Source organism: Rhinatrema bivittatum, chromosome 6 (genome assembly GCF_901001135.1).
Source record: "Rhinatrema bivittatum chromosome 6, aRhiBiv1.1, whole genome shotgun sequence".
NCBI lineage: Eukaryota > Metazoa > Chordata > Amphibia > Gymnophiona > Rhinatrematidae > Rhinatrema > Rhinatrema bivittatum.
Genome location: NC_042620.1, coordinates 347,210,457 through 347,235,263, shown reverse-complemented (window position 1 = coordinate 347,235,263; position 24,807 = coordinate 347,210,457). Strand labels below are relative to the sequence as shown.

The window sequence follows — 24,807 nt, the reverse complement described above, 5'->3', positions numbered from 1 at the left end:
GTATCTCTGCCTTGTCTGGTTACGCTGCAGTCCTCCTGTTAACTCTTCGGGTTCCTGGCTCGCTACCACCTCTCCAACTGGGAGTCATCTGATGGAGGCCCACCTAAGACCAGCCGATCCCGGCACCCAAGAGCTCAACCTGCGGGGAACGCGGGATGGTATTGGCGAAACTCCAGTCGGCCTCTGTCTACCGACCAGCTCTGCCTCCAAATGGTGGGGACCCATAGGGCTTGCCCTGCGGGTAGTGTCAACCCCACACCGGGCCAAGGGTCCACCTCCGATGCAACAGCATGTGAGCGCAGAATCTGTATTTTATCACATGCATGCACCGACACACACATGTTATAAAATCAGTGCTTCCATGTGTGCGTGATGGCACGCACGCAGGTCTTAAAATTGACCCCTCAGTATCCTTCAAAGATACATCAGATATATTTCTTGATCATCTTAAATTGGTCATATAAAATGGCATCAAAGCCAATAATTTAATTTATCCATGACTGGTAAAATTCCTATGCCATTGAATATAACCTGATTTATATATTAGATTTTATAGAATTTATTATCATATTGGTAACAATTCAGGGTAGCAATGCTGTCAGAATAAGAAACTTTTTATGATACCTAATCAGTGCTTGCACTAATTTCTAAAGGACCTATTTTTTTGATAACTTCATTATTGCAAATGTTAAACAATATTTATTTATTTATTTGATTAGAACTCTTTCTTTTTTACTTCAAGCGATTTCAAAGTTTCTTCAGCAAATTTTAACTAGAAATTTCTCAAATACAAGTTAGAATCACTCAGGCTATGGGAAATTCAATACATAAATAAAATCAGTGTTGTCACTGTAGCAAAACTGAAATTGGTTTGATATTTTTGAGTAGAAAGGTCAAAGGGGGTCATTTATCAAAATGCGCTAAGGCATTTTCGCATGCGTGAAGGGCTTTTCGCATGCAAAAAACGTCTTTAACGCATGCGATAGCACCATATTGTATGGTGCGATGCAAATTTGAAAAAGAGGAGGAGTTAGGGGCGAGGTATGCCAGTGTGCAAAATGCTATTGCACAGACTTAACTACACCTTTTTGAATAGCGTTAAGCCATGTGATAGCTTGCATTACCAGGTGGTAAGGTTTTATCACATTTGGTGATGTTTCCTGAAAGGCCTGAGAGAGAGAGAGAGAGAGAGAGAGAGAGAGAGAGAGAGAGAGACTAGCCATAGGTTCCTCTCCCTAGACAGGTATTTGTATCCCTATGATAGGCCCACCTAGTAACTCGAGGTGAGGTTTAGGTATTAGTGTAGGGGTTTAGGGGCCACTTTGACATTCAATGTGAGACGTACGAACAGAACAGTGGTCTCTTGTGAAGATTTGATGGCCTTCGGAGTGAGGAAACTCACTCCAAGATGAGATTTGGGCAATGTTCTCTCCACCTAGCTTGATGTTACCCAGGTAGAGAGTCCATCAAGCTAGGCTGGATAAGTTCTGACTTATCTAGTTAAATGGTGGCATCTGAATGTCTGGCCACATTCAGTGGCCACCACTTAGCTGGATAATTATTATCCTTTTAAGTAGTAAGCCAGCGAGTTTACCTTGGCTTTTCCTTGTCTGGTCCGGTACAGCCAGGATAGGGGTGTAACTGGGAGCAGCTACTTACCCAGCCAATTATCCAGATAAGTAGTGATTTTAAACTTATCCAGCTAAGTGAGCCTGATGTTAGACCTGTTATTGAAACGTCTAAAGTAGCCAAATAAAATTATCTAGCTAATTAAAAAGTTAGCTGGGAATATTCAGTGGTGCACATTATCTGATCTAATTTATAAGGTAATAGTGCACATGCAGATAAATGGTCAAACATGTCTGTAATATGTGAGCAATAACACCCATGGTCAAAGTTTCACCTTTCCCTATTGATCATTCATGTCAGCTTTCATAAGCATTCATAATTTAATCACCTTGTTTTAAATAAAATATCTGGTATTCACGCACCTCATACTTAAGAAAGTTTTCTTGGGCTGGCTTCGTTTCTAAAAATTCTACATTAGGGAATCTGAATAGCAGTGGGAAAGGAGAGCTTGTGTGTTTGTGTGTGTGTGTGTGTGTGTGTGGGAGGGGGGAGGGGAATCTGAGAAACCAGGGGCTATGGGTGGTATGGCAATTAGGGGTATGGGGGTAAATCATGTTTTCTAGCAGCTGAGAAGCTAACTTGGACAGGAGCTAAAAAGAAAGAAAGAAAGAAAGAATCCTCCATTTCCACTGGTCCTACCACTATCCTTACCATATAAATATTTCTAAAACTTGGCAAATTCTGTTTATCTAGCTTAAAGCACTGTTCAGAAAACTCTCACAGCAAAGAGACAACTTTTATCAAAAAGGGGGGCTCACTTCAAACCTGTGCTAATTTGACCATTTTTCTGCATATATATTTCTATCTGTCCAATATATACAGGCACACTTTTCAAGGCTATATTCTCATACCCAGCAAAACTACTATATAACAGCAGAGAACAAAATACATGTCAATTAAATATAGTTTAAAAGACAACGGGGATCATTTCCAAAGTAACACCGAGCTCTGACGACTTAGTGCAGACATTAACAATGAGATCGGATTTACAAAGTAGAGAATAGCGTTAAAATATGCTGTTTTATTAAGTGAGGGCTGTTAGTGCTGCGTTACTGCCTGAATGCTACCTACCTTCATTTCTACGTGTCAAGGGACGTGCATATTATTCTGATGATATGAAAATAAATTGCAAAGCGAAGGCCAATTTCCCCGTGCTAGTCAATGAGATGTATAGGAAACCTAAATCTGTCCTTCTTTGCATAGCTTTTTTTTCATACTCTAAATCTACCATTGCTGAAAAGCAGGGGCAAATATGATTGCGGTCTTAAATAATTAATTTAAAGTTTGAAAAAAAAGAAAGGCATTTTTGGGATTTTTTGTTTTGTTTTGTTTTGTTTCAGGGTTATTGCACAAAACTCTCCACCTTGGGATCATTTTATAGGTTTCCTTCTTATCTGGTTAGAGATCAGTAGGAGAAGACGAGCTTGCAGGCCTAAGGCCAATGCTGTTGCTATTTGTAGCATCAACATCCAAGTCAGCTCTTTTTTAAATAGTGCATGAATAGCACGGCATATCAGTAGTTTGCTTCCTTCCTGGTAAAAATATGCTGAGTGAGTGAGTGCTAACCGTAGCAACACTGTGCATTCCAGCACTATAATGAGCAGAGCTCTCTGCTCAGCACAGATAGTGCCAAAGTTTTTAAATAAACCCAGAGATGTCAGGCCTAGTACTAAATATAAAGATGTCAATTTTTACGGGAGAAGAGCCTTCATTTGCCAGCTTGGTCATGCTGCTATTTTTAGTACATTAATTCATTGATTTACTATATTTAGCCCTGGAATATTTGGGTTTTTTTCTGTAACGATGTCAATGGTCTTTTAAGTCTTCCGTCTGTCTAGGGTGCCCAGGGTAATCGTCATTCAAACTGAAATTCTTGTTTGTTTTTTTTTAATTTCTGATTAACTATTCATTTTATTTATTTATGTATCTATACCGTTGCTAAATAATATACCATCGCAACGGTTTACATGTAGGCACATAAATTAATGTAGGTGGGTGCATACTATAGTACATTCTAACAGGTGCCACAAAAGGTTCAGTTACAATAAATCGTTAAAGACGATCACTTGTTTAGTGAAGTAGGTCATGACCAGGTGTACCTGTAAGGTACTGTTCACGGGTAAAAATCATACATATAGTGTTTACAATTACGTTTATTGTGAGGTAGAGTTCATAGATTATTAAAGTGCGCATTCTTAGAATAGTGCTGTGTGCTGGTGTTCTTCTGCCTATTCCTGTATATTTTCATTCTCCAGTCTCTTTATCAAATGCTTGTTTAAAAAGCCATGTTTTTAAACTTTTCTTAAAGGTTTTGAGATCTCTTTGCAATCTGATCTCTAGGGGCATTGTGTTCCAAAGTGTGGGGCCTGCTAATGATAGGGCCCTTTCTCTCACTTGGGTTAGTCTCGCTGTCTTTACTGAAGGAATGGTTAAGAGTGCTTTATTTGCCGATCGAATGTTTCTGTGTGGGACGTGCACTCGTAATGCTGTGTTTAGCCAGTCCGATTTTTCATCATGTATTAGTTTATGTGTGGTACATAGGGCTTTGTATTTAATTCTGTGTTCAATAGGTAGCCAATGTAATTCTGCCAGGGTTTCGGTTATATGGTCCCTCCTCCTTTTTCCTGTTAGTTTTCTCGCTGCTGTGTTCTGAAGTATTTGAAGTGGCCTTAATGTTGTATTTGGGAATCCTAGTTAAAGGGCATTACAGTAGTCCGTGCTGGAGAAAACTAGTGCGAGTAAGCAATTGTCATAAAACGTATTTTACAATCTCCCTCTAGAGCTGCATTGTTTAAAAACTACATTCTCAATTTCATTCCCCCTCCCAATGAGGTTTTATTTGTCCTCTCACTTGTATTCTAATTAGAATCATTCCTATTCTAATCATGTTTTTCTAAGTTAGTCTCATATTTTCTTTCTATTTTAGCTTTTTCTATTTATTTGCAGCACATTTACAGTATGTGCAGTGCTAACGATGTATTCTGGGTATAACACCTTGCAGGAATCGGCATTCTGAAAGCAAAGATAAAATCATGTATGGCTGCAGCAATAATGGGAAACAAATCAAGAATATTCAGTGCAGTGCTCTAAAGGTATTCAGGTCGTCGTGTACGAAGCACTACGTTCACATAATTCTGCCGGGCAGAAAATATTCTTTTGGAAGATGGTATGAAAAGGGCATTCACCAGTAACTTTCAGTTCTAAGGAAACTGTATTATTTAAGCTTTATACCAAAGTCTCTAAGCCCAGTTCTTCAGATTGTAAGATAGCTTTGCCAACAGAATGTTGTAGATTTGTACATCCTATGTCAAAGGGAAATGCAACAAGTAGTAGGAATACTGTTAACCTTGACGCGGTCACAAACCTGCACGTGCATTAACAGAGAATTGTTCCTGGTGGGTCCTCTTCTCCAATGCATGATCTTCCTGTCATATTGCTTTTACCTGCTCTTACTCAGTGCATATAATTTAGCGAGTCCTCTAGACACTCTGTCAAGACTACAAATATGCTGACAGAGCTGCAGGCAGGAAAACAATTTTCTGGAACATCAGCTGGAGCGCATCGCAGCTCTCTTTATTATATGCTTGAGTGACTCCTGAAAAAAAGAAAAATTTTTGCAAAAGGGTTGGTAAGAATAAGCTAAGCTGTAGACACAATGAAGGGGCTTCGGTTTCAGAAGTAGCTGATCTTCTATGTATTTCTGAGTTATTTGGTAAGCTGATTCCCATAATCAGTTCTAAGCCATGGACACCTTCATATCAAGAGCAGATCATTTTGCTGGAATGAATCCTAGGTTTATGAACTTCAAACAGAAAAAGCCCCCCAGCTCTCTGGTTGGTCAGAACCTCCAGTTTTTATGGAAGTTTTAATATAAAATATGTGATGACAATATGGTGACATTCACATTTGAAAAATAAAATAGAAAGATGACTTTGTGGGATTCAGGCTTTGATTGTTGGCCCTTGTTTGAATCCAAGCCTTAACAACTGTAAAAACACTTAACATTGGCAGCTCGCACCTTCGCTTCCCCTCCCATCATCCCCCACCATACAATGTCAATAAAAAACACTATTTGGGAGAAAAAACAGGCCACAGCTTTATTAATTAGTAACACAAATCAAGTATTGTGGTACCTGAGTCGTAGATGAAGACTACAAGCACCCAGTCCTGGCATTGCACTGGCATCCGCCATGTTGAGCAAGGCCGCCAGACCTTTTGCCCCCCCCCCCCGCCGTGGATCTAAGCAAGGTGCCACCGCATCCGGGCAACCCACACCCACCTTAAATACTGTACTCTACCGTCCCTGTCATCCACCCGTAAGTGGCCTAGCGACTTGGGTACCCCCGCATCCTCCGCTGCGACAATAGATACAAAACTCACAAATAAAACTTTCTAACATATACCTCTAACTGTTCAAATTTTCCCCATCCCTTACCTGCCAGAAAAAAGGAAGGGGGTGGGTGGGATGCTATCGCAGGTGCCGAGGCACAAAGAGGAAAGGGCCATGCGCCGCTGGTCAGAACAATGAGCTGGGGATCTTGCGATATGTACAAGGTCCTAATGTTGGTGGCTCTCATGATGCGTGCGAGGTCCTGATATTGGAGGCCCAATTCCTCCCTGCCATGTCACCCCGAGCTCCCTCCCCCCTCCCTTCAACACTGCACTAGCATTCAAATTGACATATGGCAGGGGGAAGGAAGGGAGCTCGGGCTCCCGCTATTTAAACGGGATCAAACGCGCATGTTGCGCATGATCCATCCCATAACTGAAGCATTTGCTGAGGAATAGTTTAGAGACAAACTCTGAAAAAAGAGAAGATGACATTAAAAGACCAATTTTCCATTATGGACTATAGCGATATAGGAATTAGTACAAGATTCTTGATTTGCATAATGGTATTTAATTTACCTTACAAAAAATAAGTCTCACTTAGATTATGAGAAACATCTCCAAAATTACAGCATGGATTTAGAAAATGTTGAAGAAATATTGTCAGAGACAGCAACATTACCGTCTCTTGATGCTGCTTATGTAAATATTAATGGGCTGATATAAAAGCTGCAGCAGTAGCTTATGCTGGATAAATGCTGTGGGATGGGTCCTCTTCTGCACTTTCCCTCACCATTGCCCAGCTTTTCTTCAACAGATGGGATCCCTCCTTCTTCTGCTGGTTATCTGTGAGCTATCTCCATTCCTCATGATCTCAGACTGTTTTAACTGCCAGGTGAATTATTTTAAGGCAGTTTTGCTAGTACTGCTGCTTTTGAGCTCAAGAATAGATGTATTTCCCCAAGAGTTCCTTTGTTTCTAAACTGTAAAGCAATATTAGATAATAAACATATTTCCAAACTCAGTCCTTTTACTAAAAAAAATGAGACACCTGCACATATTTGTTTACAGGCCTTCCTGATTTAAACTCAGGTTGCTACATCAGCTAACCAATAGGTTCATTATGGACCATCTTCCTAAACTCTTTCTCCTTTCTTTTGTAGAAAATAATCATTGGAAAATTGGACCCTTGGATTTTGAAATTATTTTATGACATAGATACAGTAAGTTTCCTATTTTCATATGACAGAATATTGGAAACTTTGTTGTTTGTAATCCCTTTCCTTTTACTATGTAGGAGAATGAAGAGGTGTCAGCCATGATGTGAATATGGGGTCCTTACACTTTCTGACTGGTTTTCTAAGTAGGATGAATCAAGAAGTCTAACAAAGGTGCAACTGAGGTTTAGCTAAGAGCTAGTGTTGTGGCCCTATAGCATCCTGTCTTACAATACCAGCAAGCTGCTTAAATAGACGCACGGTTTAGAAACAAAGAAGAGAATAGCAGATAAAGACTACAGGGCCCACCAAGTCTGCCCATTCTCAATGTCATTCTGCAGAGTCTACTCAGTCTCTAATTTAGCCTCACATCCTTATAATTAAAAACCCTCTGTGCTTATTCCATCCTTTCTTAAATTATGTTAGGTCTGCCGAAGATAAAGCTGACATAAATAATAGGAAATTAAAGAAGCTGAATGGACTGTAGGTATTAACAAAGAATTTCTAATGACTGCAAGCACTTCTGGGTGCCTTGTTTACTTGGCAAACTTTGTAGGAATGGAAGCTAATGGATTTCCAATGCCGTAATTCTTTTATTTTTTTTTTAAAGGGAAGGGCAGTTTCCTCCTGCTTGTTTAGGCTTCCTGCTTGGTTGGAACCATCCTCTATTGGGCTACTGCACCAAGAACCTTCAGGATTGTCGTCCCTACCCTCCTGGTTTATATCCTCCCCCTCCCAACTTTGTCCAGCCATTCCAGCAATAGTCATCAGCCAGGAGCCACAAAACATAGTTTCTTCCAGAACCATAGTAATATAGCCCTTAAGTCTGACCTTTAGGTGTCATCATTGCATAATGGCCAAGACTCCCAGGGGCTGTGAACATTGCCTCCACAGCAAGCCCAACAATGGGCGACCCAGAAAGCAGAGATTGGTGCTGGGAATTGAATTATCTTCTGTATGGCAATGCCTCTGAACTTCTGAGCCAACTCCTCTAGTAGTCACTGATGGGGAGAAAATGTGTTTCTCCAGTTGCTATAAAAATGAATGAATTATGACCTCTCTTGCCTGCACACTAAGAAGGTAGCTTTCAATGTGGCGCCAGGGCACACAGGTGCGCGTGTTCTTCGGCCCATGCCCAGGGATGCAATCATTTTATAACATGCGCGCATATATGGATGCATGTTATAATATAGCCTGACTGTGTATACATGTGCATGGATTTTAAGTGGACTCATGCCTGTGCACGTAAATGCCTCAGGGTGGGGGCTTAAGAGGGGAGTACTATTGTGTTTAGCAGCTTCTGCTAAGGAATCTAAAGGGCATGTGGCCTGCCTTTAAATAGGCCCAGGTGGGTAACGTCATCTAAAGACATCGTTGGAGTTTTCCTGCCTTGGGCCCCTTAAGTCTGAGAGTATCGGCTTGTGCGCACCCTAGTGGATTGCATCCAATGGGAAGGCCTGGCAATTTCAGGGTGAGTAGTGTGACTTGCGGGAGGTCCCTGCAAGCTGCAAAACACAATAGTACCCCCCTTTTAAGCCCCCACACTGAGGCTTTGGGTTTAGATTTCAAGGAGTACTGCTGGTGAAATTCTTTCAACTGGTTGGGGTCCAGTATATTGGAAGATGGCTCCCATGAGCTCTCTTCTGGACCATAGTGTTCCAGGAGATCAAGTAATCTACTTTTTTGCCTCTTTTGTGTGAACCTAGAACCTCTTGAACTTCGTATACTGCATCTTCCTTGGAGGTCATTTCCATGGGTTCTGGTACTGCTCTTATGGGCCAAGATAGTACCAAAGGTTTGAGTAAGAAGACATGAAACATGTTGTAAATCTTAAGAGTGGACGGAAGCTTCAACTAGTAAGTGACAGGACCAAGTTGTCATACCACTGGAAAAGGACCTATAAAGTGAGGTGTCAATCATAAAGAGGGGATGTGGAGGCGTAGGTGTTTGGTGCTCAGCCAGACCTTGTCATCCACTTTGAATTGGGGGTCTGATCTCCTTCTGGCATTGGTGCCTTTCTTAGCTTTCGAGACTGCCTTGTCACTCAGCCGGCTTGTGAGTTCTCATAGACAGTGAAGTTCTTCAGCAGGATACTATAAGTGGAAGTGGCATGAGAATCCTAGGCTATTTCCCATAAACAATTTGGAAAGGGGAAGAACCAGTGGCAACTTTAACATGATTAATATGGAAAAACTCATCCCATGGGAGCCGGGAGCCCAGTTGTCCTGGCGTTCATTCACGAAAGAGCTTAGAAAGGCTTTGAGCATTCTGTTAGTGTGTTCTGCTTGGCCATTGCCTTGGGGATGGTATACAGTGGTGGAATCCAGAATGATCTAAAATTTCTCACAGAAGGCTTCCCAATAGTGAGCAGTAAACTGGACATCCCTATCTGAGAGAATGTGCTCCATGATCCATGTAGATAGAAAATATGTTGCATGAAAAGCTGTGCCAATTCGGGTGCAGAAAGAAGGACAGACAAAGGGATAAAGTGTGCCATCTTGAAGAAGCTGTCAATTACCACACATATTACAGAGACACCGTGAGAGCAAGGGAGGTCCATGATAAAGTCTGTGGACAAGTGGGTCAGGTTCCCTGGGGGCTGGCAATGGCTGTAAAAACCTCCCAGAGTCAGCCATGCAAAGATTTTTGCTTGGTGCAGGTGGGGCACGAGTTGATATAGTTTTGAACATCACTCTTCACTTGAGGCCACCAATAATGGCATTGGAGCAATTTAAGGGTTTGTGCCATGCCAGGATGTCCTGAGACTGGGAAGTCATGGGCCCATTTAAACACTTTGCAACACAGCCTAGAGGGTATCATGGTCTTCCCCGAAGGAACGGGTATTGTAGTGACCTGGAGAATCTTGGCTAGATCAATGATATGTCTGGGAGCTTCCAGTTTATCCTCAGTTTGAAAGGAATGTGACAGTGTGTCGGCTCATTGATTCTTGCAAGCTAAGTGATACTGTAGTTCAAAGTTGAAGCAGGCAAAGAAGAGAGATCAGTGGGCCTGTCTGGGATTAAGCTACTGGGTTTGTTGTAGGTATTCTAGATTTTTATGGTCTGTGTATATGGTGACATGGTGCTGAGCCCCTTCAAGAAGGTGGCACCATTCCTCTAGGGCCAGTTTAACAGCCAGAAGTTCGCAGTCCTGAATACCATAATTACATCTTGTGGGTGATAACTTCTTTGAGAAGTAAAAGCATGGATGGAGGTTCCCTTCATTGTTGTGCTTGCTAAGAACAGCCCTTACCCCAAAGGTAGAGGCATCAATCTTTAAAATGAAGGGTCTTGATGGGTCCAGATGGTGCAGAAAAGGTCCCTAGGAGAAGGCGGTCTTTAGCTCCTGAAAGGCCTTGGGTGCCTCTGGTGTCCAATTCCAGTTGTCAGCGCCCTTACATGTAAGGGCAGTAAGAGGAGCCTCCAAGGTGGAGTAACTGGGATAAACTGCTGGTAATAACTGGCAAACCCAAAGAATCTTTGGAAGGCTTGGAGTCCTATCGGGCAAGGCTATTCCAGGACTGCTTTGACTTTATACGGGTCCCTATGAAGTCCCTTTATCCAGGTTTATATGAAGTCCCTTCCATGAGATAATGTACCCCAAAAAGGGGAGCGCCTCCTATTCGAACAGACACTTTTTATTTTGGTGTACAGATTATTTTCTCAAAGATGCTATAGGACCATCTTGACCTGTCTGCAATGTCAAGTATCGTTTGGGAAAAGATCAGGATATCATCCAGATATACCACCATGCATGAGTATAGTAGATTGTAAAAGATCTCATTTACCATGTTTTGGAAGACCACAGGGGCATTACAGAGACCAAAGGGCATTACCAAATATTCATCGTGCCCGTCATTTGTTTTGAAAGTGGTCTTCTATGCAGATGAGGTTATAGGCACCCTGAAGATCTAACTTTGTGAATATCTTGGCACCTTGTAAGCAGTCAAAAAGCTCAGTTATTAATTATTTTTTGTAATGGCATTTAGGCCGTGGTAGTCTATACATGGCCTAAGGGATCTGTCCTTCTTTGCCAGAAAGAAGAACCCGGTGCCCACCGGGGAGGATGATGGTTGCATAAAGCCTCTGGCAAGATTCTTGGTAATGTTCCCTGACATGGCTTGAGTCTCGGATAGGGAGAGTGGGAGGGGAGATCCCTGGGAGAAGTTCTATACCACATTCATACAGGCGATGGGGTGGTACCTCTCTGCACTCTTCTTAGAGAAGTCATCTTGAAAGTCTGCATATTGGGGTGGAAGCCCAGGTAGCAGCAAGGAGATGTGAGATTCCAGATGAGATAAACAGGAGTCAAAATAGGCAGGCCTCCACCGGGCCAGTTGTGAAGTGGTCCAGTTGAACTGGAGTTGATGTTGGTGAAACCATGGTAGGCCTAATATGACCAGATTAACTGCCCAAGTGATAACAAGAAAGATGATTTTTTCAGTGTGCAACAGACTGGTCCAGAGTTTAAAGGGGGACAGTTGTGTGAATGAGAGAATCCAGGAATGGATCTCTTTGTGGCAATGGCAAGGTAGGGATCTGAAGCCGTTGTTTGAGGACCTGGAGAATGAGGTTTCCCCCAGCACAGTTTCCAGGGTGACTGGTACCAAAGGTTGGGGAGCGGTAGCGGTAAAGCCTAGGATCATCTCCCTGGTCAAGCCTAGGCGCTTACGTTTCCTGACCTCTCAGGACACTGAGTGATGAGGTGACCATTGGCTGCTCAGTATAAACAGAGCCTCTATTGTCTGAGATAGATCCTCTCTTCTGGAGCCAGTTTACAACAACCCAGCTGCATAGGTCTTCAATTATTGGAGTCAGAGTGGGAGCTGGCATAGGCAAGCATTAGAATCACAGAGGTAGGGTGAAGTATCTGTGACCTGAATGAGTCTCCTGAACCCTCTCCTGCAAATGACAGTCAATCTTGCCCATCAGGGCAATGAGAGTCTTCAGGGAGGTTAGTAATTCCTGAGCCACAAGCTCATCTTTTATCTTCCCCAAGAGGCCCTCCAGGAAGATTGCCACCAGGGTATCATTGTGCCAATTGAGTTCAGAAACCAGAGTTCGGAATTCCACCGCATATTTTCCCAGGGTGCGGGAGCCTTGGCATATGTGCAGGAGGTCCAAAGCCAGAGCACAGGTCCAACCGGGTTCTTCAAAAACCATGCAGAACTGTTCCAGGCAAGTTGGGAGATCCAACAGGATGGGGTTCCCTTGCTCCTAGAGGGGAGAAGTCCATGCCAAGGCCAGCTTATCCAACAAGGAGAGTATGTTGGATAAGCTGACCTTGGCAGGACCTTGCAAGACTGGAAGATTGGGCATCCAAATGGCAGATGAAATTTAATGTGGACAAGTGCAAGGTGTTGCATATAGGGAAAAATAACCCTTGCTGTAGTTAGATGATGTTAGGTTCCATATTAGGAGCTACCACCCAGGGAAAAGATCTAGGCATCATAGTGGATAATTGTCGGCTCAGTGTGCTGCAGCAGTCAAAAAAGCAAACAGAATGTTAGGAATTATTAGGAAGGGGATGGTTAATAAAACGGAAAATGTCATAATGTCTCTATATCGCTCCATGGTGAGACCACACCTTGAATACTGCATACAATTCTGGTCGTCGCATTTCAAAAAAGATATAGTTGCGATGGAGAAGGTACAGAGAAGGGCAACCAAAATGATAAAGGGGATGGAACAGCTCCCCTATGAGGAAAGGCTGAAGAGGTTAGGGCTGTTCAGCTTGGAGAAGAGACAGCTGAGGTGGGATATGATAGAGGTCTTTAAGATCATGAGAGGTCTTGAACAAGTAGATGTGACTCGGTTATTTACACTTTTGAATAATAGAAGGACTAGGGGGCATTCCATGAAGTTAGCAAGTAGCACATTTAAGAATAATTGGAGAAAATTCTTTTTCACTCAACGCACAATAAAGCTCTGGAATCTGTTGCCAGAGGATATGGTTAGTGCAGTTACTGTAGCTGGGTTCAAAAAAGGTTTGGATAAGTTCTTGGAGGAGAAGTCCATTAACGGCTATTAATCAAGTTTACTTAGGGAATAGCCACTGCTATTAATTGCATCAGTAGCATGGGATCTTCTTAGTATTTGGACAATTGCCAGGTTCTTGTGGCCTGATTTGGCCTCTGTTGGAAACAGGATGCTGGGCTTGATGGACCCTTGGTCTGATGTCAGCATGGCAATTTCTTATGTTCTTATGTTCTTAGACTAATCATCGGGGAAAAGTACAACCTGAAGCTGAAAGTGCATTCTGCACTGTTTGATGAATCCCCAACATCACTTTGGATCCCCAGTGTAGCGAGAGAGGGTGGCGGAAGCTGAGGAACCAGATGGTTGACTGGTGCAGGAGGCATTGGTGCAGGCCCAGGCAAGATGGTGCAGATGCCAGAGTCAATGTGTCTAGCCTGAGAGTTAGACACTCCATGGTTGAGGAAAGCTGTCCCAAGAAGTTTTGTTGCTCCTGAAGCCTGAGAGCCAAGCCCTAGATAGCTTTGAGTAATGAGAAATCCACTGAGTCCATGACCTAAGCAAACTGTTGTGGACCCTTAAACTGGGGTGAGATTGGTTCTACCTGCGGGGAAGAGCCCCACTGTTTCACACTGCCTACAGGTGGACCCTGGTGAGGCAAAGAACAGGTAGAGTCTTCACCTTTACCAGCCCTCATTCCCTTGGTTGAGCCTTTGGGTGCTGGGGCTAGCAGGACTTAGGCGAGGGTCTCTGGATGTAGGTGAAGTAGTGGAGTCCAAGGCCAATCAAGGGTTGAGGTGGGCAGCAGACAGGCGAAAATGAAGGTCCAGACAAAGGTCAAAACCAGATATCAGTCCTAGGGGTAAGCAGGTGAAAGGCAGGACAGGAAAAGGATCAGGCTGGGCAGAGAAGGCAGTTTCAGGCTGAATGAATGAGGCAGGAACAGGCAGGGTAGATGAAGCAGAAAGCAACACGGACTATGAGAAATAGGAGGACCTTTTGCTGCGATGTCTGAAGTATGTGTGGCCTGCCTTTAAATAGGCCCAGGTGGGTGATATCATCAAAGGGTGCCATGTGGGTTTTCCTGCCATGGGCCCCTTAAGTCTGAGAGTGTTGGTGCATGTCCGCCCTAGGGGAGACAGGCAGTGTCCCTCCGCACTGGCGGGGATTGCATCCAACAGGAAGGCATGGCAGCCTCAGAGTGAGTAGCGTGGCTCGCAGGAGGCCCCCAACCTGGTTTAGTAAAATGTACTAAAGCTTTTAATTTTTTCTTATTCTGTATCTGTGAATAAACAGCTTGGTAAAGCAGGTCCATCACTTTTCTCTCAGACTGGCATCCAAAGAAATAATGATGCCATACATTTTTTTTAATTTACTTCATAGTTTACAACAGTGTCTCACCTGGTTTTATTTTCTAGGCATGAAATCTAAAGACAAACATGTTTTCAGTCTGAGAAAAACAATCATGTTTATTAGTATTTAAGTATAACATCAAGAGTTACAAATTGCAATGAACAGGTGACAAATACAACATATAGTATCAATATTTGCTCCAATAACAATCAGAAAAAAATAAAAGTTTAAAATTTATGCAATTAATCCTATTATATTGTTCCCTCCCCTTTTTAAGTTCAATTTCAAGTAATTATTAACATTTGAACTATAAATACTAATAAACTCCCACTCCTTCCTCTCCTCTTCCAGCCCTTCATTCTCCAAAAAGAAAAAAAGGTAAAATATTAAACATGCCAGAATTTTTTTTGTTTTGATAGTTCTTAACGATGTAAATGCCAATCATTACCATAAATATATAAAAATTTAGAAATTGCTGCTTTTTTATTTAAACATAAACTATCATTATTAATTATTAAACCCAAAGATTTAGCTTATTTTATCTTTCATTGGTGGTTTTATTTAGCAGAGCATTAATATAAGGTTGCAATATAGAGATTTAAAAACTGTAATTCACATCACTGTTCCCATTTATGATAATTTTCAAAACTGCAAGGACTTCAAAAGACTAAAACGTCACATGATACTATTAAATTTAAAGAGAAATTAGTTACTTATAATGTCACAAAATAGCTACAGATTGCGATGGCTCAAGCAAAAGCATGCTTCATTTACATAAATGTGCTTTTGGCATGATGCTTTAATTCTAACAAAAATGAAGAAAAGTCAGAAAATTCGATTAGGGGACCAATATATTCCCTGTGGTATTTTCCATGTGTTAGAGACCTGTTTTTGTAAAAGTTTGCCATGGATGCTAATTAGCTCTGATTTTATTTGCACCCATAGCAAAATTTTGCAAAAAGTATTTCTTGCCTTGCTATAGCCCAAAACTTTGCTCATTCCCAGCCGTGGCAAAGTGTAATGCTGTCCTGGCGTTAAACAGGCCATTTGAGTTGTCTGAAGCCCCTTCCCCCCCCCCCCCCCCCCACACACACACACAAACATGTTTCCTAGTGGTCCATGCAGACTCTGATCCCCAATTCTCTCACAGGCTATATATATATATATATATAGTGTTCTTTATTAAGCTCCAGTCCTTCAAGCCAAAATAAGTGAAAGCTCCAATTTGGGCCCCCTCCTCAAAGCTTACCACATACATGGAGTAGTCTCCTGGAGACAGGAGAGCCGCACTTGTTCCTGCCCCACAAGCACCATCTTGGAAAATGGCACCAGCTGACCTCACGTACAAAAGAGCACATGGGGGTCCATTGAGGCCATTTTCCCAAGATCATGAATAAAGATTGCTTCTGCGCCTAGAATGGAATAGGAGGTGGGGTAGGTACCCCATATTGGAGCTTTCACTTATTTTTGGTGATAAGAGGATGGGCTTGAAGTTGCAGGGCTTAAAAAAAGCACATCTTTTCTTGTTTATATTTACAGTCCGTGTGTGGGTCAGGGTCTAGGATACAGAGTCTATATGCACAACCAGGGATTTTTAGAAATATATAAGGAGGAGGGTACTTCAGATGGATCACATGGCCCCTTTAACACTATGTGCCCATGAGCATGAAACATCACTCACTGGACTGGCTGCAAAGATAACTACACTTCATTCAGGCATGGTTATCTTTTCTTTTTTTTTGCGAAAACAGGCGTGTGCAGCCTTTTTCATGCACCTGTTTTTGCAAAATCACACGTTAATGAGCTGCTTTGCGTTATGTTACATCGCAGCTGCTCATTAATGTGGGATTTAAATATCCATTTGTGTACAGCAGACAATGTGCAAAAGTTTACTATTTTGAAGCCCATTTTGCAAGTTCTTTTGCAAAAGGGGCTTTATGAGAAAAATAGTGTAAAATGCTGAAAGTTTAGCACTTTTTGCATTTCTGGGCATTTAGTGCTATTTTTCATGTAAAAGACCACCTTTTGTGAAAAATCTTTGAAGGTTAGCATGTCAATCTCAAAATATTATGTGAATTTAAGGCTTTTAATACAATACAGTAACTGTAGTAGTTTGGGATATGAAAGCTAGAGTGTTTCTGGAACTGGAATGATGTTTTGCACGGAACAAATTAGGACAAGCATTATCACCACATTGGGTATACCCCTCACTACAAACCTGGTTTGCAGAGAGATTAACAGATTAGTAAAGTTTAGATTAATTTCTCTACACATGAAGTTAAGAACATTTTGTTCAAATTTCCCCGTTTCATTTCAAATGAAAGCACCTTATCTCCCTGAATGCCCCTTTTGCCACCAGTCATCTAATTGTCCAACTGACTCCCTTGCAGATTTCTTGCTTTTAATATACTTGAAAACATTATTATTATTATTATTAGTTTTTGTCTCTTTTACAAGTCTCACCTCAAATTCTCTCTTGTCCCAGTTTTACATCTAATTTGCTAGTGTTTTGGCTCTTTCCTGTTTTCCTCATTAGGACCTGCAATTCATTATTTAAAGGAACTTTGTATGTACAGAGAAATAACTCAAATTGAGCTTCTCTAGATTTCATCGTGCGGTTGCCAGCAAACAGTTACAACAATAGAATGGTTATGGCTGATGTCACATCTAATTTGTATACTCTATAAGAGAATAATCAGAGAAGAATTATATCCTTTCCTGGTATAGAGAAAGTTGGGATACAATGAGATGCATCCCTCTGACGAAACCTTAATAGGTGAAACAAGTGGGCCCTTTGTAGGGGTATGGGGTATGGTTGAATGTTAATTTGTCAAATAATGATTTGTATTTTAAAATAGTTTGTATAATTATTGAATTGCACATATATGTGGTATTTATGAATGTTATATGTGGTTGTGAAAGTTTTTGTGTCTATACATCTGTATGCATAGAATTATGTAACGTGCAGGTATGTTTTATATATAAATGCATTATAAAAAATCTGCTGTGCTGATATATTCAATTAATATGCATTTACAGAAATAAAAATGTAACATATATTTTTTATAAATATTGATATTAAGTTTGGTTCCTTTTGTTATTATATATTGTAAGGTGATATATATCATGGGTAAAGATGTTTCATCCAGCTTTGGAAAAAGCATAGGTCATGCTTCTTAGATGTTACCTCTGGTATTTGAAAACCGGATGGATATGAAATATGTATTGTCACATGGTATAAAAAAATAAAATATAGGGAAGGTCAAGGTTTCTCTTCCAATAGCCAAACCATAGAAAAGCAATCAATTATAATTACTGTATTTTATTTGTATAGGTGTTTTTAGAAAAACAAAACATAGATAAGTTTATACAGGGGCACCATAAATGATTAAGACAACTCAAATAGATAAAAGAGATAAAGAATGCTTTCTACCCAAGACAGCTTACAATCTATGTGATAGACTGCAACCCCAATATTTTGTTCAAAATGTGTTAACATTTCTTAAGTTCCTAAACTTGACTTCTTTTATGAAGCATTTACAGCATGTCCTAAATTCCTTTGAATTACATATTTGTTGAAGACCATTCATTATGAAGAGCCTTTAAAGAACCCATTTATTGTTATGTGAAAAAAGTTCATTGTTATGGAACAAAATGCATTGTTTGTGCTTGCTGCCTCTTCTGGCATTCTGAAAGGATAAAGTTGGCTCATGTTTGAAGTTCAGAACATCAAAGATAAGGAAAACAGCTGAAAGGGAATGGTTCTCTTTCCACACAGGAGACAAGGATAAAAACATTGATTTCAAATATTGATTTTGCAGGAAGGGGCTATTTAAATCCCAGCCCCAGCATCTCCAGCCTTCATAAATTAGATTTTAGTTTAATACTTCATTGATTGCATAATCAGTAAAAACTAGTTGAATGAAACTACTCATGTTCTCCATCACATGGTATACTAGTCTGTGACATTCAGGAATGCAAGGTCTTAAAGATACCTACAAAAGTGTCAAAGGGCCCCTAGCTACAACATGCAAATTTTCCTGAAAGGCCTGATTATTTTTTTGTTCCCTAAACCACAAAACAAATAAACCACTTTCAGATCAATACAATACAGTGCATTCAGCTGAGTACACTGTTTAACCCACGGTTGGACGCGCGTCCACAACCCCTTATACCATAAGGGGTTTAGCACACCCAAAACGCATATCCAACCCCCCCCCCCCCCCTCGAAATTAATAGTGCTTATCACATGCAAATGCATGTTGATAAGGTTATTAGTTATTTGCTCCAGATACAAAAAAAAAATTTAAAAATATAAAAATAAAAAAAGAATATATATATATATGTGTGTCCGATCCACACATTTTAGCGCTCAGAAATTAATGCCTTCCCAGAGCACACATTAATTTCTGAGCAGTCCAAAAAAGTATATAGAAAAGCAAAAAATACTGCTTTTCTGCACATCCTCTGTAATATCCTTGGTGATATTAAGTCGGAGGAACCAAAAGGTAAAAAAAAAAGAAAAAGTATGCAAACGGTCAGGTTATGAAAAGGGATGCTCAATTTTAAGAGCACCTGTTTTTCTAACCCGCTAACAGCCACCTTTCCTGGGCTTCTGCTGCCAAGGAGGTGCTAGGTGTGTTCAATTTTCCCTAGCACCTCCTTTTTAGCGAGACCCCCTCTTTTAAATATTGTATCACATGCCCAGGAGAGATGGTTGAGCGTACGATAGGAAAGTGGGCGTTCAACACTGAGCACCCGTTTTCCGCACATCTTTACTGTATCGGCCTGTTTATAAATTAGACTGAATCTTCAATTCTACTAAATACCTGAAGTAGGTAAATAGCCTATTATCTGGAGATATTTCCATGCTACAGAAAGAAACTCTAGCCATGATATGTAGTTCTATCCCCCAGATGTTTCTTCATGTATATGGTTTTTAAACACCTCCAAACTTTGCAGAATTGAGGTCATATACTTACCATGTATTATCCTTCTTTATCTTTATTGTCTTCTCTGAAAAGAAAATGTTCATGCATCTGTTAGCATGATTTGTTTATGCATTTTGTTCTGGGGAACAAAACACCATAGGAATTATGATCTTATGATATTGAAATTTAAAGTTAGTAATGTTCTATACCTTTCCTGGGAAGAGTGAGGATGTTAGAAATATGTCACATATAAATTACCTTTCATGTTGGAGCCCTGATGAGGAATTGCCACATTCAGAATAAAAGTCATACAGTACATAAGAAATGCAGAGTTCTATTTCCAACTTGTTAACATTAGACTTTGTTCTCAACAGCTGGTACAGAACACAAGTCACTATCATCTTCTTCAAGAATTCATGAAATAAAATTATACCAATTCCATTTCCTCTTGCCCAAACAATCTTTGATTATACTGCAGTGGGGTTGAGAGATTAACATGAAACGCCAATGGAGTTGAAAAAAAATGATAGAATGGTGAGAAGTACTAACCATTTGAAAATACTAGTTTAAGAGAAAAACCCATGCATACAACTACCACATCCAGTTGGTTTAGCTTCAAGGTCACTTTATGTATTGTGTACAGAAAGGAAATGCATTGTTGGCATTTTATTTCATTAAAGACTAGGCACACCTAAAACAAGTGAATGGAAATAAATTTGCTGAGCAAGTGTGATCGTCAATCTGTAGTCGCTAATAAACCCATCAACGCGTGCAATTGAAATACTTCTTTACAAAGGCTTTGAGTGAGAGGCAGATCATTAAACATTTGCGCTAGTGTTGCACTGGAGCAAAACTGGCGCAAACCTTTATTAAATCTGATCCCTGTGGCTTCATGTAAATCAACATGCTGAAATGCGCCATGTTGAATGTATTTTGAACTGTGAGTCATTAGATCTAATCGGATTATTCAGCACAGTGTTAAACTAAAGCGTTCAGGCTACCATACCGATAGATGGTGAAAGATATAACAATTAAAATAATTAATAAAGTAATGGTAATATTATTAAACTAACTTCATGGGATCTTATTTCTCAAATTATGAAGAGTTGTATTTATTTTAGTTATATTTCCATTATTGATTAATAGAAATCAACATGCTAAACATACAATACAGAGCACATTTGGAGTCTACTAGTCGATATTAATGTTATAGATATCCTAAACTAGTTGTTATAGTTATTTAATGTAACTGCTGTTGAAAAGTTCTGAAAATGTATTCATGCAAATCTGGTTGTCCAGAAGAAAGAAATCGTTTTACTGTTACAGGTTACTAGCGTTTTGAGAAGGCTGAACAAAGGTGGTATACGAAAATAGAATAAATGTATTCCTTATGTGCTAGCACAATCTTTTTATTTACAACGTAGTTTGTTCACACCGTATCGCTCAAGGTTCATTGTCCTCTGAAGAAACTTTTCTGGGCAACTTGTAGAGGGCGTAGTGGGTAACATGGCGCCATGCCAGGCCAGTGGGCAGTGTTAAAGGGTAAGGCTCTGGCAAGCCTTGAGAAGCTGGCACCGGAATTACGGGCGAGCTGGGCTGAAGCGAGTGGAAAGGATTGGTTCTCCTCTCCCTCCCGCCAAAGAGACCTTGCTCTTGCTCTGATGCAGCAGCAGGAGCGGGCGAGGAGCTTCCCGTTGCCCGAGGTGCCCGTGAAGACCGAGCCCTCCCGGTGTCGGTATGGCGGCTCTTGGCAGGGCGAGAAGACTCCATTAGGCAGTCCGCCTGACGTGCAGGTTGCTCGCCCTCTGTTCTCTTGTGAGCCGAGGCAGCTGTCTGGCTGGACCTGAAGCGCTCGTGTGCAGGGCTGATGTCTGCATCTGTGCAGATGTGCATTTTCAGGTGCTTTCGCAGAGAACTGGGGTGTGTGTACGATTTCTCGCACCCTCTTACTTTACAAATGTAGGGTTTGTGGCTGCAGTGCACGTGGGTGTGTTTCTTGCGGTCACTGCTGTTGGCAAACCTTCTATTACAACCTTGGAAGTCACACTTGAATGGTTTTTCTCCTGGAATAGAAACCCAAATGCTCACAAAAAGGGAACTGAAGCGATCGAATATTTAAGAAGGATGATAATAACGTGTTAGCAGGAGGCAACAAGTAATTTCCAAGATCAAAGAACCTATTATTTTAGGGATTATTTTTCATACCAGGAACTTTTAAATATCTAGCATTGTAGAATTTTCTGTGATCTGTGGTGCTTGTATATGGACAAAAAAATTCATCTAGAATAGGGAATACCTCTTAATATTTGGTAAAATGTTAGGCTCTGCCAAATTGTGAAAAGACAAAGCAGGCTCTGAAGCCTTGTCACTATATTATTCTTGCCTAGACCGTGTGCCGCCATAGTTACCGTTGCTCAGCATATGATACGTCTACTCGGAAACAGGACAATAAACTTTATCCATTGATTAACAGATAAAAGGAAAGAATCCCTTTTTGTTTGCTCTGACGGTCTCGTTAAGAAGCTGCAAAAATTTAAGCAAGTGAAACTTTTTTTCAGTGTTTAGAGAACACCCTTGCTTGAAATTTTGTAAGACTAGAACTGGTATCATTAAATTGTTGACACTCTAGATTTACTGTACATATAGTCTCTTTCTTTCTCTCTTTGTGTACGAATCTGAGCATATATGTGTTTGTATCTAGGCACATGCTGCGTACACATATATAATACAATACAATATATGATATTCATTTGAATAAACTGCACACATTTACGCTGCAGTTTCTAGTTAGGTTTTTTTTTTCTAAAGATAAAACCATCACGTAAGTATGTAAACGGTTTTGTTTTGGACTTACTAAATTATATTGTGAGCCTTGCTTTTATTATTTTCATTTACTCATTTCCCCAAATTTTCACTAGAACAGGATTTAATAATGAAATCAAATTAAGTCACATTATATGCTGACAGCTATCGCGTTCAACACTTTCTATTTCACCACATTAACCTGTGGGAAAATGAACCGCGCCTATTTCTTGGAGTTCTGCAAATAGGTTAGACGTGGATTTTCTGTTATTACCGCTAGCTAACTAACTAACCTGTGTGGATTCTTTTATGTATCTTCAGATTTTCAGATCTTGCAAACACTTTTTCACAACCAGAGAAGGGGCACGGAAATGGTTTTTCCCCTGTGTGCACTCTGACGTGGTTTATCAGTTTATACTTGGCTTTAAAGGGTTTCTCCTCTCTAGTGCAGCCCTCCCAGGAACAAATATGCGTGGTTTGCTCCGGTCCCCCGACGTGCTCAGCGGTGATATGGTTAACTAACTCATACATAGTGCTGAATGTTCTGGAGCAAGATTGCCCCGAAATGTGCTCTTTGCTGTCAAGCCACTTGCAGATCAGTTCTTGTTTGATGGGCTGTCCAGTAAAAGTGAGAAATGCTTCATTCCCTCTGTTCAGTGCAATGCTCATTGTTTTGCAACCTTCTAAGAACGAAGAAATAAAGTGGTCCCCTTTGGCTTCAGCCACTTTGCCGTAGTCAGACCTTCTCATCAGCTCTCCTGAAAGCCCCAGTGCTACCTGTCCATTAATATTTCGGGAAATGGCTTTTGCTCTCTGCACTTGTGATGAGCTGAAAGAAGTGTGACCTTCCCTTTCTTCGTCACTGGCTGGGTCTTGGTGCATCCCAAACATGTCCTGGTAAGATGTTCTTGAAGATATCTGATCTGCAACTCCGGGCATTACTGATCCCGAGAGATCGTGTTTGTGGCCGGAGATCCCTGCTAGTGGCTGAACCGTGAAAATAACCAGCAGCAGAAGGAAAGGAAAGTGGATATCCAACGCAAGAGGAGGACGTAGCCTCTTTAGAATCTGGTAAACTGTGAGTGGAGGCGAGTTTTAAGGAATTGCCAGTGGGGTGCCCTAAATTTTCCAGTACCAAAGGTGGCAGCACCATGCTGAGTTCGGTATTACTATCCCCAGGGTAGACATAAGAGAGCGAGAGAGAAAGAGTGAGAGAGAGAGAGAGAGAGAGAGAGCAACTATTGAACCTCCACAAGTCTGTCATATATTGAGCTGGCTATAGGTGGGTGAGAACCTGCAAAATTAATTAGTCTTATTCCTTATATTTGCCTAGATGTTAGTGTCCATAACAAAAACAGTCAACACATGAAAGGCTACGTGAGCCCTGCAAAACCTATCAAGCATTTGGGGGGCTGGGGGGGGGGGGGGGGGGCTCTGCGCCTTCCTGATTCATAGCCCTTAAAGTGATAGTAAAATGCATCAAAACATGCTGCAGCGGGCGCGCTATATAAAAGCGCAGCGGGATGAGCTGCTTTCAGAAAGGGGGCCTGCGGATTGGATAGGCTGGGCCGTGATTGACAAGAGCTTAGTTTGCCAGAAAGAAGACACGCAAGCTTTCCCAGCATGATTTCTTTTCTAAAATATATCACACTATCCTTTGAAAAGCACCGCACAGTCGAAGGAAATAACGTTTCACGGCTTCCTTTACAGCATGATGATTTTTTTTTCTTTCAAAGAAAACCGAGATTTAAAAATAAAAAGGAGAAAAAAAAAAAACTCTAAACAAGCGAATAAAAGCTGTTCCAAATAAAATATTTTAATAAGTTCTGTCATTCCTCCTTACTTGAATTTTGGTACATAGTACGTCTGAATTCCAAACTTTAGCTATCACCCCCACAGCAGATTCACCACTTTCCGCTTTGTAGAATTAGCAAGAAACGCACAGGAGGAACTTCAGAAAGCATTTTCCGGAACCAGAAAGAGTTTTGGTATAGAAACTAAGTTGCGGATAGCTGAACCACTGGAGAATGTGCTATTTCCCTTTCTTTCTTTCTGGAAATCTGAGAACAAAATAGAAAAAGTCTGACTTAGATTTCTGAGCCTCAGTACAACGTCACGAACACACGCATCCTGGGCTATTCTCAGCAGCTGCTAAGGTCACAAGGAAAGGAAGAGCGGAAAACTTAAAACTCATAACTCCAAGCCGTGACTCAGTTTCAGATTACTTATATTTTTCGGTACTAAATAATGTACTCTAGTTTCAGACAACACATCTATGGTTCTATTTACTAAACAATCGAAATTTGTCTTTAGTATGAGGACTTTCCTATGTCAAATAATGTTTACTATAGCGTAATAGTAAATATGCCATTTTATCATTTTCCAGCAGCGCGCGCATTTTATTACTCATAGTTTCAGACAGGAATGAATTTTCTTCTGAAGCATTGTCTTTGTTATCTTTACAGATAGCTTAACCTAATATGCAACATATTTAGTAGCAATCAGGAGCCGAGACAGGATCAGAACGGTAAGGATTAATTTTAAGGATCTGAGTTACATTTAAACTATAAT

General features: G+C 40.8%; 1 protein-coding gene and 1 long non-coding RNA gene across 2 annotated transcripts in view; one reads left to right on the top strand and one right to left on the bottom strand.

Annotated features, from left to right (window-relative positions):
• Positions 1-17,163, top strand: part of LOC115093995 — a 36,511-nt gene extending 19,348 nt beyond the window's left edge. The window contains exons 2-4 of the long non-coding RNA XR_003857460.1: positions 7,122-7,181; positions 14,855-14,881; positions 17,040-17,163. This is a non-coding gene — a long non-coding RNA (uncharacterized LOC115093995). The remainder of the gene's footprint in view (positions 1-7,121; positions 7,182-14,854; positions 14,882-17,039) is intronic.
• A 3,714-nt stretch (positions 17,164-20,877) lies between these two features.
• On the bottom strand, positions 20,878-23,175 carry LOC115094733 (zinc finger protein ZIC 4-like). The gene is made up of 2 exons (XM_029607992.1): positions 22,530-23,175; positions 20,878-21,497 (listed from the first exon to the last, which is right to left on the bottom strand). Exons 1-2 carry the CDS (start codon positions 23,173-23,175, stop codon positions 20,878-20,880), a joined length of 1,266 nt encoding a protein of 421 aa, XP_029463852.1.
• Between the last annotated feature and the right edge of the window lie 1,632 nt (positions 23,176-24,807).

Coding starts and splice junctions, on each gene's coding strand:
- LOC115094733 (XM_029607992.1), bottom strand. CDS start 23,175: ATGCCCGGAGTTGCAGATCAGATATCTTCAAGAACATCTTACCAGGAC. Junction 21,498..22,529: donor ACATAAAAGAATCCACACAG/GTTAGTTAGTTA, acceptor TTTCTATTCCAG/GAGAAAAACCATTCAAGTGT.